Raw genomic sequence first — 12,981 nt, 5'->3', positions numbered from 1 at the left:
AGCAAGCTGCTGTGTGTGCTCCAGCAGCCCCATGGGGAGCCAACCCCGACCCGTGGCAGCAGGGACAGGCGCCCCAAAGCCCCACCGGGGCCCCTCCCGGCCCCAAAGCCCCCCGGAGCAACCTCCCTGCCGTCAGTAGGCTTCAGAGTGAACACCACCTCCCTCCTCCTACCGCCCGCTCTGGCCCCGCCCTTCCTTCCCATTGGCCGCTAGCTCCTCGAGGCCCCTCCCCCGCGTCGGTTGGCGAAGGGGATTGGCGGAGAGGGCCCGGGGCGGAGCTCGGTGGCCGGAGCGCGGCGGCGGCGCGGGGCGCACGGAGTCGGCGGCGCCATGGCCAGGGCGCACGGCGGCGGCGGCTTCCCCCGGGCGCTGCCGCTGCTGCTGCTGCTGCCGGTGCTGCCCCGCGCCGCCGCCGAGCAGGGTGAGCCGGGCGGGGGGCGGGCGCGACCCCCCGGACCCCCCCCGGTATCCCTCGGTCGCGTCCCGGTGCCCCGTACCCCGGTGGCTGCAGCGCCCGGTGCCACCGCGGCTCTGTGCCGGGTGCCGGTGGCGCTCCGTGGGTTTCTCTCTAATCCCGGCGCAGCCCCCGGTGATGAGCGGGGAGCCTTCGGGAGCCCTCCGGAGGAACGGGGGGGCACGGGGCATCGCGGGGAGGGTGGAGAGCCGGGTTGGGATGCGGAAGGCAGCGACCGGAGCGCGGAGGAATGAGGGGTTGGGGAGGCGCTGCAGGGCGCACGGGCTCGGGGCGCATCTCCCCGGTGCGCATCACCTGGGGTCGGTGCACAGCCGAGCTGTGGTGGTCCCCGCTCTCACGGCGCTCTTGCAGGGGACTGGGGATGCCACCGAAAGCCCCCGACGTGCAGCTCCTCGCTGCCGGCAGTGCGGGTACCGAGTGGCCCCGCTGGTGGAACGACCGGCGGAGGATGCGGGTGGCGCCCAGCGTGGTGGAGCCGGGGCAGGGCACAACTTGCCGGGCAGGGAGCGATTCTGCTCCCTGCCTGTGGGAAGCTGACGGAACTCTGACTTCAGGGGAAATGCATCTTCACGTCACACAGAGGACTGGCTGTTCTGTGATTTATTGAGAAGCTAGGGCGCAGGCTTTCAAGGAAATTGGGGACTCAAAAGTGCCATCGGTACCTGCTGGGACTGGGCTCCGGGATGACCCCACTCCAAGCTGGTTGCACATCCCCCAGCCCCGGCTCTACCCCAGCCCCGCAGTGCCAGTCCTGGTCAGGAGCTGTCCACGGGGTGGGATTTTTGCAGGGCGTCACGCGTGGGTGAGCTGGCTTGTTAACGTGTTGTCCTCCCTGCAGTTGTCCTGCTGGACTCAAAGGAATCACAAGCGGAGCTGGGCTGGACCTCGCACCCATCCAACGGGGTAAGAGCGCGGGGCTGGCGTGGTGGGGCTGGAGAGGGGCTTCTCGTGGCTGCCTGGCAGCAGTTGGTGCTTTTTGGGTGAGCACCAGCTTGTGGAGGGTGTCTGAGAGCCAGAGGCCAGGTATTGGTTGTGTTAATGGTGCAGCGCCTCCCCAGAACGCATCTTAAGCTCTTGTGATAAGCAAATAAACGCCAGCCAGTGAAGCCTGTGTGGTGTGGTTTGTGCCCCAGCTTGATTTGTTGGGATCTCGCTGTGCTTGGATGTGCTGGGACAGGGATGGGATCGTTGGGATCCTGCATCGCACCGGGGCTGCGTGATCTGCTCCCTTCTGTGCTGCCGGGGTTGGTCCCTGGCTGCTTTTGGCAGAGAATGGCAGGAAAGCCCGAGTTGTGTTCCTCGCTGCTTCAGGTTTATTTTCCAGAAAGGAAGCAAAGCATTTAGGGTGGATGGCAATACATCCTGGAGTCATCTGCGTTCCCCAGCTGTTAGTCTGCAGAAGAAACTCTGTTTTGGGTGCGTTTGGCAATCTGGCATAAATCTACCCCCAGAAAGAATTGCTTTGGGAAGTTGCCAGGTCATCCTTGAGACTGTGCGGTTTGAATCATCGTTTTGCTAATCAGAATCTCTGCTGGTAACTTTGGGGAAAACCGTTGGTGCTTGGCAGGCAGAGGATTTGTCCTGTTCCAGCTAAAACTTTGCATGACAGAAGCTGCTGCTGGTCAAGGTGCTTGTCCTTGGGCTGTGGCACGACTGCCCTTGCATGCTCTGGGCTGTTTTTGCCTTCCCTGGGTGGCTCAGCACCCAGATGAGCTTCTGCTGCATCCTGCTGTGCTGATGTGTGACCCTGGGGACGGAAAATCCCAGACATATGGGGGGATGCTGGCCTCCTGTGGGCTGGTCAGCAGCTGATGTTTGCTCTCATGCTGGCCCTGGGTTGTTTGTTGATGGATGTCTGTGTTGGGTGGTCCTGCAGCACAGCTCGGGCACTTCAAGTGTCTGTGCTGTCATGGCCGGGTAGGTGGAGAGGCTTTTGGTGGTGGTATTTATAGCGATGGCTGTGTTTCTGCTTGGGCGGCTGGCTCTTGCTGACGGCAGCCCCTGGGCTCTCACCGCCTTTGTGCTCTTTCCACAGTGGGAAGAAATCAGCGGGGTGGATGAGAACTACAAGCCGATCCGCACCTACCAGGTCTGCAACGTCATGGAGCCCAACCAGAACAACTGGCTGCAGACGGGCTGGATCGCCAGGCGCGATGGCCAGAGGATCTTCATCGAGCTGAAGTTCACCCTGCGGGACTGCAACAGCATCCCGGGCGTGATGGGCACCTGCAAGGAGACCTTCAATCTGTATTACATCGAGTCCGACTCCGACCTGGGCCGTAACATCCACGAGAGCAAGCACACGAAGATCGACACCATCGCTGCGGACGAGAGCTTCACGCAGGGGGACCTGGGCGAGCGGAAGATGAAGCTGAACACGGAGCTGCGGGAGATCGGCCACCTGAGCAAGCAAGGCTTCCACCTGGGCTTCCAGGACGTTGGCGCCTGCGTGGCTCTGGTCTCCGTGCGGGTCTATTACAAGAAGTGCCTCGCCACCCTGCAGAACCTGGCGCTCTTTCCGGACACGGTAGCAGAGGCGGCCTTTGCCACGCTGGTGGAAGTTAAAGGAGCTTGCGTGGAGCACGCCCAGGTGGACGTGGATAACCCCCCGCGGATGCACTGCAGCGCCGAGGGAGAGTGGCTGGTCCCCATCGGGAAGTGCCTGTGCAGCCCCGGCTTCGAGGAGAGGGACGGGAGGTGCAGAGGTAACGTGGCCGTTCGCATCCTTTTGCAGCCCGTGGCTGTGCTGTGCCCGTGTGCCGGGTGCTGAGCACGGCTCGGAGCGGTGGCTGCGCCCTTGCTTGGCGATGTTGTTCATTTGGCTAATTGGGAGTCTGCTCCTAACAGCCCGAGCTTCGTCTGAAGGTGGCAGCTGGGGGTGTGGGGTGTGTTGCTGGTGGCTGGAGCGTGGTGTTGGCCGGGTGGATGTGCTGGTGCTCGGAATGCCATCAGGCGTTTCCCAGAGCTTTATTGGTAGCTGTAAAATTACTTGATCCCGTTAACAGCCCCACAGCAGTGCTTTTAGACGCAGCTTAATCATGTGGTGGCTTTACAGCTCACGAGGTCGCCTTTAATGACAGCTGTAAAAGATCTGACCCCTGCCTTCACGGAGGGCTCTCTAGCGGTGCTCTGAGGGTTTGGGTCTGGCTTGGAGCCGGGTGTGATTCTGGCCGTGTGCCCGTGGGGATGTGGGGTGTGTGCCTATGGGGGCAAGGGGTGCATGCAAATTGAGGCCTCCTCCTGCTGATGCCCTTCTGAGGAACACCTGGGGCCTGTACGGAGGGACTGGTGTGACTGGAACCGCTTTGACTGTACTGGTGTGAATATGTTTTGGGTGGAGAAGCCCACTCTGGTGTCTCGAATCTGTTGGCTGGGTCTGTGGCCTCTGGAGAAGCTGCTCAGAGCCTGCAGCCTCGCAGCACCATGGCTGGAGATGGATGAAATGTGGGTAAATATGGCCCAGACAGGTACTGGGTGCTTTGGGTCTGTGGTAGGGGAGCGAGCTTTGCTGGAGGAACCCGATCTGCTTTTACAGAGCTGGGTGAGGCTGTGGAGGTGTCAGCGGTGCCCTCTGTGCCCCTTCTCCCTGACCCCAGCAAGGCTTTTACTGCCCCACTAGTGGCTTTTCGCTCGGTGCCCTCCTTTAAAAGACCTTATTAAAACTATCGAATTGAAATCTCGGCATTGTTCATTGCTTCAGTGGCTGCATGGCAGCTCGCCACGCTTTCCCCATCTGTTTGGAGTGGGAATTTACATAGTGAGTCCCAGAAGGCTTTTGCTAATGTTTCAGGTTTCTCTGTGTTGAGTTTAAATAATTCATATTCTCCAAGGAAAAATATTTGAAGTAATTTAATGGACATAATTAAGTTTTTCCCCCCTCTCACAGAAAGCAGGTCATTAGTCACTCTCAGCGGAGCAGCGTCTGATGTCTGGTCAAATATCAGAAAATAAGTTTCTAAGAGTTGAAAGTTTTTTATGCGTGTGTGTATGTGTCTTTATTTTATTTTTTTTTTAAGCTTGTGCATTAGCACGGCACTAAGTGAGTAACTCAAAAAGCTTTCTGATGAAAGCATCCTGGGCTGCAGAAATTCCCCAACAAGGACAGAAGCCCTTGAGCTGGAGGTGGAGAAATGCAGTGGGTGTCGGAGGATGCTCGAGCAATCGGGCGATGCACAGCAAGACTGGCTCTTCTGCCGTGGTCCGTAAGAGGGCTGTGCTGGGAGCGAGCCCGATGCATCCTCTTGTGGTCTCTGCCGTGATTCTTGCAGCAAGAGAGCATGGTGCAGCTCACCGGGTCTGAATCCGAAGGAAATAGGATGGCAGGAGTGGATGAGGCAGGTGCCCTGCTGTGCTCCTGCTCCAGGACCACGGGTGTGCACTGGTGATCTCCATAAGGACAGGGCAATGCCATGAGGCAGTGCAGGTTGTGTTAACGGGGTAAATTCCACTCTGGGGGCCTTTGGCCAGTTTGAATCCTCACCAAACTGGTCAATGTGGCTGAGCACATGCAGCTACAGAAGCCCTGGGAGTAATGAGGGTGATGGGGATGAATGGTGGTGAGAGGAAGGGTCGCAGGCAGGGCTGGGCTGAGGGTTGAGCTTTGTGGCAGAAGCAGAGCTGAAAGATGAGGCCGGGGAAGTGCAGGGTTTCTCTGTGAGGAAGCATTAGCTTTATTTCCTGCTGAACTCAGGAATCCACGTTTGAATGAAATCCCAAAGCTCCTTGTACTGGTGATTTAGGTGCTGAAATCATCTTGCTGCCGAGAGAACATTTGTATCCTCACGCTGAAATTAGGGGAGATGAAAAAAGACTAATAGGATTTATGGCAGTGCTAATTACTGCTGCAATAAAGCCAAGCCTTTTTACTGTCCATCTTCCTATATAACACCATTTCTCTGAAGAAATCCCGGAGTACCTGACAGGCTTTCCTGGGTTTGCACATTTCTGATGAATCATTTCGGTGATCATTGAAATGCAGCCGTCTCTAGGGTGGAAGCGAGCAGCTTTAGCATCTGTTTAACATCTACGCTCAAATAAGAGGAGAGGTTCTGTCACTGTAAATACATTTAAACTGCTTTTCTTGTCTAATATATATCTATAGCCAGCTGCTGGCCTGTGCTCCCTCTGATCTTAAAACCTATTTCCAGCAGATGCGCGGTGGGCAGGTGGAAGGTCCCGCTGCACTGTGGACGATCATCTGTCCATCCCTATTTCGTTTGCAGTTGGCTTCTCGGCATTGATGTCTTTTACCCTTAATTTTGCCAGGCATGAACCGCGGCCCCTTCATGCCATTTGCTTTGCAGGGTATTGCAATAGCTTCTGTAAATGAAACGGTGATGCGGGAGGATCTGCCTGATGTTTGCTGCGAAGTTGTCTTTTGTGCTTCATCTCTTCCACCCGATCCCTCGTAATTTCTGCAAGGAGAATTTCAACAAAGCCCAAGGTTAATATTTACCAGCCAGTTTTGTTGCAAATGAGACAACCTCAACCAGACGTTGAATTAATATGATGGAGACCGGTTCCAAAAATAGCTGTCAGCCACTCTTCTTTGACAGAGATGTGAATTCGGGCTGTAGTTAGGTCTCCTCAATTTATTTCCCTCTGCTTTTGATGGGAGCGGCAGGAGCTGGCGCTGTGCTGCCGGGGCAGCCCGTGCCGGTGTCTCAGCCTGTAGCCGGCTGTGTCCCGTCTGTGCAGGGCTGATCTTACAGAAGCTGATTTTAGGGAGAAAATAGTTGCTAGTGCTTTGTTGGGATTTTAAAAATAGGGTTTCAAGTGATTTTGGGGTGGATAAAAGGGGCAGGTTGGGTGTCTCCTGCACAGCTTGTGATGCTTCCCCAGTGTGCAGGGACCATCCTTGGTTCGTTTGTCCCTTGTATGTGTGTGAAGGATTTTGGGGCTTTGCAGGGTGAGCAGCTGGCACTGCTGTCTTGAAACAGAGGGATGAGGTGGAAGGCACAGGGGGGCAGTTGTTAGAAGAAAGCAGCCTTTGCTCGTGGTTGTAGGAAATGTAACGCACGCTGGACGCTGAGCAGCTGCAGTGAGCTTGGGGGGATTCATCAGAAACTGCCCGAAAAGAGCCTAGGGAGCATCGCCGGGCAGAGCAGTGCCTCTGCCCCACGGCCACATCCGTCCTCCTCGAAATTGGCTAGGGCAGGACGTTTTTCTGCAAAACCCAAGATAGCAGTAAAAGTCCTTGATTTGTATTTTCCAAAGGGAAGCGCTAAAATAGGGCAAGTGTTTGCTGTTTTAAAAGAGCCGTCTCTCCGCTTGGGTCCCCTTGGACCTCCCCTTCTACTCCTTGCCTTTGCGCTGCTGAGCATCACAGGCTGAAGGTGGAGAGCGTGATGGCTCTGAGGTGGGAGCCGTTTGCTTTACAGAGGTCTCCTGAGATGTCCGTGAAGAGCCTTTGATACCCGGCCGCTTGTGCTGGACGGAGGCACTTGTCTTGCCCTTCTTTGGGAGCAGTGAATGAAATTGTGCAGTCCTTGTGTCCGCTGCGAGGTGGGGATGCAGAGAGAGGCAGCATCGAAGGCAGGAGCTGAGGCTGCATCATCGGAGGAGCGTCTGCTTGCAGCCTCAGGACCGTGCCATGGCTCTGGGAGCTGCTGTGCCCTGGGGGCAGCTCCTGCCCAGGGAGCAGCTCTGCCGGGCTCACTCAGTGCCTCCCAGACATGTATGTTCCTCATACTGATGAAATGCAGACATCAATTTAAAATAAAATAAAAAAAAGGAAACACAAGTGACCCGTCCCTGAGAGCTACAGCTACCATTTTTCTCATGATGACAGCACTGAGAGCGAGGCTGGTGTCCTTGTGGGTCTCAGGGCCCGTGTGCTCACCTTGCGTGTTGCACGTCGGCAGCTCTGCTGCATGGGGCTGGTGGTCAGCGAGGCGAGGCTCCTGCTGCAGGTGCCTGGGGAGAGCCTCGGGCTGGAATTGCAGAGCGTTGAGTGCATTAATCCAACTGCGAGTCCTTCGTGTTACTCCAGAAATGGGCCATGTGAATTTGTCTGGTGGTAGAGGACGATGATGGAAAGCACCTGAAGATGGCATGAGCTGGAGACTTCCTGAGCAGGGGTTTTCTGCTTCGCGAAGAAGTTTTTTTTTGGAAAATGAGAGCTCTGCTAATAAATAAATGCCAGCTGGAAGCACTACAGGCATTCAAATGCCAAATAGGAACCAAAAATGACCCCTCCAGTGGTAGGAACAGAAGCAGCACATGTAGGCTGTTGGGATGAGGGGAGACTACACTGGCTACAGCGGGGGGAAACCTCTTTGTCTTCCCTTGTGTACTATTTCCCCTGAAGTACTGCCTTGCTGGGGAAATTGAGGTCCCTGCATCCTTCTTCCTGGCTGTACGTGCGGGTGTTTGGTGTTCCGCATCCCCAGAAGAGGTGCAGAGCTCACAGGTCCCTATGAGCTGTGAGTCCTTCAGGGCATGTGATCAATGATGCGGCCCTACTCTTGCATCTTTTTATGCACCTGCTGGTGTCAAAAGGCATCCAGGCTCTGGCACAGCACAGCACATAACGTGCATGTTTCCCAGCCCACGTCTGTGTGCTCTGCCTGGCCAGGGCTCGCTCCTGCTGAGCAAAAGCTTGGGGTGGGAGTGGGAAGTGGTGCTGGTAAAGTGTCCTCCTCTGTTGTGCATGTCCCGTCAAAACATCGTGCCTCTACAGTGTCTTCAGTTGGAAAATAAGTAGTTTGATTGAGAATTAAAGAGATTTAGGATAAAAAATTGCAATACTCTGCTATTTAGTACAAAGATACCTCCTGAAGCCTGAGGTCTGCTTTTCCATTTAAGTACAAAAAAAGATGGATCCAAATGCACAGCGCTTGGGGCTCTTGATTTGTTTCATCTTTTATACATTAGCTTACAAACCTGCGTGTGCTCCTGGAGTTTATTTTATCCTCTGACTGATGCCAGGGTATTATGCATAATAAATTTCTTTTTTCTCCTGGGACTCCGCAGCGAGCACTAGGCTTTGCTTCTATCCTGCACAGCCACGTGCTGCTCGCGGGACGGAGCTGAAGCTCAGATTTAGCGGCGCTCGTCGGGGCTGGAGCTGGGTGCACCGTGGCCGTGCTGGTGGAAGTGGATGTGAAACGAGGGCAGGGCATCAAGAAGGGGTTGAGGGAGTAAAACCGAGGGAGTAAATGCTGCTGAAGGAGGAGTTGGGGAGGAAATTTATACTTCGGTTTCCTCTCCGAATTATGGTTTGGCTTTCATCTTCTGGGTCTTGGGTTGTAGCAGAGCACGGCTGGAGCAAAGTGACCATTTGTAAGGTGTGGAGAGCGTGGTGCTGAATGAGTTTGGAATATCCGCCTCCCTGCAGCCATTAGCAGCCTCCGGGGAAGCTGTGATGCCTTATGGTAGACGCCGCTTCCCATCAGTTGTGCAGATGAAACGCCCATGTAAAATATGCTTTCTCTTTTTGGAGTAATGATCAAGCTTGGAGATATTTATTATTCTGGATTGAATGTTATATTGCTGTATTATAGTGTGTCTGAAATAATTATGGCTATGGAAATTGTGGCAGAGCCAGACACAAATTACTCTATGACACTTAATTTTAGAGCAAACTACTCAGAAAATTACAAGCATCACAATTCGTTTGTGGGATTCTTGTCAGGCCTAAGGTTATAGATACCTGGCTGCTGGATGGACACCCACTATTTGGTTGAAATACAGAGGGAAACCTGTCTTGCCCATGGCAAAGGGGGCTGTGCATGGGTTGAAGCCCTTGGCAGGAGTGGGGTGCGTTGGACACGCGGGTCGGCCAGCCCTCGGCAGGGGAGTAATTTGGGAGGTGCAGCAGGGAACTGGGAAAGACAACAGTAAATTGCACTTGGCTCAGTGGATGTGCCTGCCTTAGCGTGTCCTTGAGGAAAATTCCTGCATAAATAGCGATGAGTTTCTCTCCAGTGCTGCTGTGGCACTGAATTCGAGCGAGTGTATTCTTGGTGCTGAATGAATTTTGATATTTCAGGCCTGCCTTGCTAAATATACTTGGGTATTTAATTTTCCTCTAGACTAAATCACTGAATTTAATTTCAGCTATTAAGAGCTCATTGTTGGAGACGCACAAAGATCTAGCCTCTGGACATAGGTTTTCATTTCAGTACTTCTCAAATTATTTAACAAGAGCTAAAATTATAGAGTAGTGTTGTCCTAAAGGTTTCAGGGATGCTGGAAATGCGTTGGACTGAAGGCTGCTGAGCAGTATTATTGAAAAACGGTTATTAAAGAAAAAAATCAGCAGAAAAACTGCCTTTGAATACTCTTCAGGCTGGCACGGCCTGGAATACCCATCCTGGTAGGTAGGGCACCAAGATGAGAGGAGCAGGGACCTGATCCGGTGCTCGTATCGATCTCTCCCTCCCGCTGACTCCGTCCCTCCTGCCCAGGCATGGAGATTGGACAAGATTTCTTTCCCTTCCTCACAGTGGGGCTCTGTAACGGTATCGCTCGCCGCCTGCACAGTATTGATTACAGTTTTTGCAATAAGACGAGGCAAGATTGCAAACCCAGCATGTACGGGGAAGGCAGGAGCCTCTCTGTTACCCGAGGCCACGTGTTGACAAGGCTTTCAGCAGCTCAATATACCGCTGGAACTTCACCCCGGCGCTGTCTTTTGCACAAGGTGCCCTGTCTGCTTTGGGGCAACTTGTCCTTGTCTGCGTGCGCTCCTTGACAGCCGTCCTTCCAGGGCATCAGCATGGATGCTGAGCTTTTTTTTTTTTTTGGGGGGGGGAGGGAGAGAAAAAGAAGCAATTGTGAAGCACCGGAGAATGATGCTGCAGTGCTCAGGGAAACCAGCCCTCTGAGATGGGAAAGGCTCCGAAGTCTGTGTCTGGGGTTTAATTTAATTACATGCTGTATGCAGGGAATGTTTGTTTGTTTGTTTGTTTGAAGCCTGCTGCTTGATAATTGCATTAGCTGCACCCTCATCCTTGTGTTTTGCGAAACGCTGAATAACAGCACTCTCTTCTCCACTCTGTTAGTGATTTTATGGAGTTCAGCGCAGCGTCGTCGTGGTTATCTCTTCCAGGCTGAGCTGCCCTGCTCTGCTAGGGCCCAGCTCCCACCTTTTGGCTTTTAGGGTCCCTTGGGTTGAGCGGATTTGCTGCCAGAGCTTACAGCAGCCGTCGTCTCCCTAGGGTGACGGTGGGCAGGGTGCAGGCTGGCATCGTCTCGCATCTTGCGCCCGCCCTTGCTGCACACCCAGCTGCCGGATCACCTCGTAAAGAAAGCGCCAGAAATGATGTGCTCACCTGAGCAGAAAAAACAGCTCAGCGGAGGCTGAGCGCTCGGGCTGCTGCCTGACTTTCCTTCGCCCTCCTGGAGAAGGTTCCCGGTGTCGATTCCTTGGTACTGAGAGCCCGAGGGGTGTTCCCTGCTGGTGTCTTCCCTGCCAAAAAGTTTGCAGAAGACCCAAAAGTCAGCCCCGAGGATGGGAACTGCTGTTGAGGCTGCCGAGAAGTGGACAACCGCCTGCGTGGCCAAATCCTGCTGCTGGTGGGGTGGGATGGGTGGGCACAGAGTGTGTGGGTGCTGCTGGGGGGTGTTGGGGCAGCTTGGTCAGCAGCGAGGGTCCCATGGGTGCATGGGGGCACCCAGCCCCTCTGCTCCAGGCCCAGGAGGGGTGTGCAGGTGCTGTGGACCTCGTGCAGAAGCTTTTGGGTCACCCAGAGGTTCCCCTGGGTGTTGACCCCGGGGTGCCTGGGGCATGCGGGCATCTTTTGCACAAAGCCTCTCCCTGTCACTCCTGCTGTGCTGACATAAAGAGCATCTCCGCTGACGCCTCGGTGAAATGTTTGGAACATAATAACCAGTGACTTGCTCGGCTTGATAATGGAATTAAGACGGATGGGGGCTGGATGTGCCAGCCTGGTCCGGAGGGGGGGCGGGTCAGCCTGGCAATAGCTCCTGTGAGAAATGGCAGTGAGGACAGTTTCATATTTTATATGACTGGTGATCACAGAAAGTGAGTCTGTACGGACAGGAGGGATGGATACGGACGCAGGCTCGGCGTGTGCTGGTTGCTGGCAACCTGCATCAGGAGCAGAGGGTGCTCCTTGGTGCTCGGGAAGGGCTTCTCCGTACCTTAATGTGTGTTAATCACAGGGACGGGCACATTTCTTCTTGGTCCTCCTGGAAATAATGTCTGTGTGCACCATCTGCACAGAGATCTGCATTTCCACACCAAGGGGAGTGGATTTTTTAGCTTTTGCCCTCACTGCGGCGCAGAGCTGCTCTGCTGGGGTGTCCTCGTGTTTCAGCCCTGCAGGGGAAGTGATTCTGGATGTGCTGTTAATATTTCTCATGGGACAGGATTTGTAAAACCCGACTACAGTGTTGGAAGGAAAACCTCTGGGAAAAGCAAGCCCTAAGGGCTGAAAAGATTGTGGTGAAGGTGTGAGGGGAGGTGAGAACGCAGAGGGGCTGGGAGGAGGTGCTCCAGAGCTTGTTTCCTTGTGATCTTTGCAAGGGCTGCCAGGGTAGGGAAGGAAATCCTAGAAAGAGCGGTGACAGAACTGTGCTGCCAGGAGGAGTGGAGACCCTTATAAGTAACACGCAGAGTTTTGTGTTATATTTTTTCCCATCCTATTTTGGTGGTTGCAATGTGATGTTTAACCACTGTCGGATGCAAACCAAACAGCTCAGGAAGGGCTGGTCCTCAGAGTTGGTCGTTCTCTGGGGGGAACCCTTGTTTTTTTTTGGGGTGCCTCGACATGCTGCACCCCTGTATTGAGGCCAACCACACTGCTGTGGGATGGAGGAGCCCCGGGAGGTGCATGCCAGTGCTTGCCAGCAGCCAGTATATGATGGGGATGCAGCTGTTCTTCCCCTGGGAGCCACTGGTGTTTGGTGCAAGACCCAAAAAGCCTCAGAAGATGCTGAGCGGGTGTTGGAGGCTGCTGGGGACGTGGGGTCCTGCTGCTGCGCTCCTCAGCCCCAGCTGCTCCCCTACCTGGCTGCTTTCCTTCCTGATCAGCCTCCTCCTGGATGCGTATTCCAGCAGAGAAAATTAACACGCATTAAAAGTGGATGAACTTTGTCAAATACAATTTCTTGACAAAAAAAAAATGGAAAGGAATTGATTTTGGAAGACAACCGAGTTGTAGTGTTAATTATAAATGACTGTATAGGCGTTTTTGGGTGAAACTGCAGGCGTTATTGATTCCTGCTGGCAAGCACACGGCTCTTCCGCTATCTGCAGGAATTCAGCAACATGAGAAAGTTCAATAGTGCGAACTCGGGCAGTGCCCTCCCTGTTTTCCCTTTGTTCTCAGATATCTGCAAGGTTTGTGGGTCAACAAGCTGGCTTGAGACAGGTTGGGTGGAAAAGCAAAGAGGCAGAGCTCATCAGAAGCATTCAGATTGAGTGCTGAGAGGGCAAAAACCAAGCTGCCAAAGCCTGACGTGAGGAGGTGGTGTCAGGCAGCATGGAGGGGTGAGCATGGCTGTGTTGGTGAGCTCCTCCTGCTGCCCAGGCGCTT

General features: G+C 54.3%; 1 protein-coding gene across 1 annotated transcript in view; it reads left to right on the top strand.

Annotated features, from left to right (window-relative positions):
• Window positions 1-330: 330 nt before the first annotated feature.
• Window positions 331-12,981, top strand: part of EPHA10 (EPH receptor A10) — a gene marked incomplete at both ends in the record, with an annotated part of 36,247 nt that continues 23,596 nt past the window's right edge. Inside the window, 3 exons of the mRNA XM_084300826.1 lie at window positions 331-421; window positions 1,314-1,378; window positions 2,511-3,180. Of these exons, the coding sequence (XP_084156952.1) occupies window positions 331-421; window positions 1,314-1,378; window positions 2,511-3,180 (826 nt within the window). The remainder of the gene's footprint in view (window positions 422-1,313; window positions 1,379-2,510; window positions 3,181-12,981) is intronic.

This window comes from Netta rufina (assembly GCF_964035555.1).
Source record: "Netta rufina genome assembly, chromosome: 23".
Lineage (NCBI taxonomy): Eukaryota > Metazoa > Chordata > Aves > Anseriformes > Anatidae > Netta > Netta rufina.
This window is presented reverse-complemented; position numbering and strand designations above follow the sequence as displayed.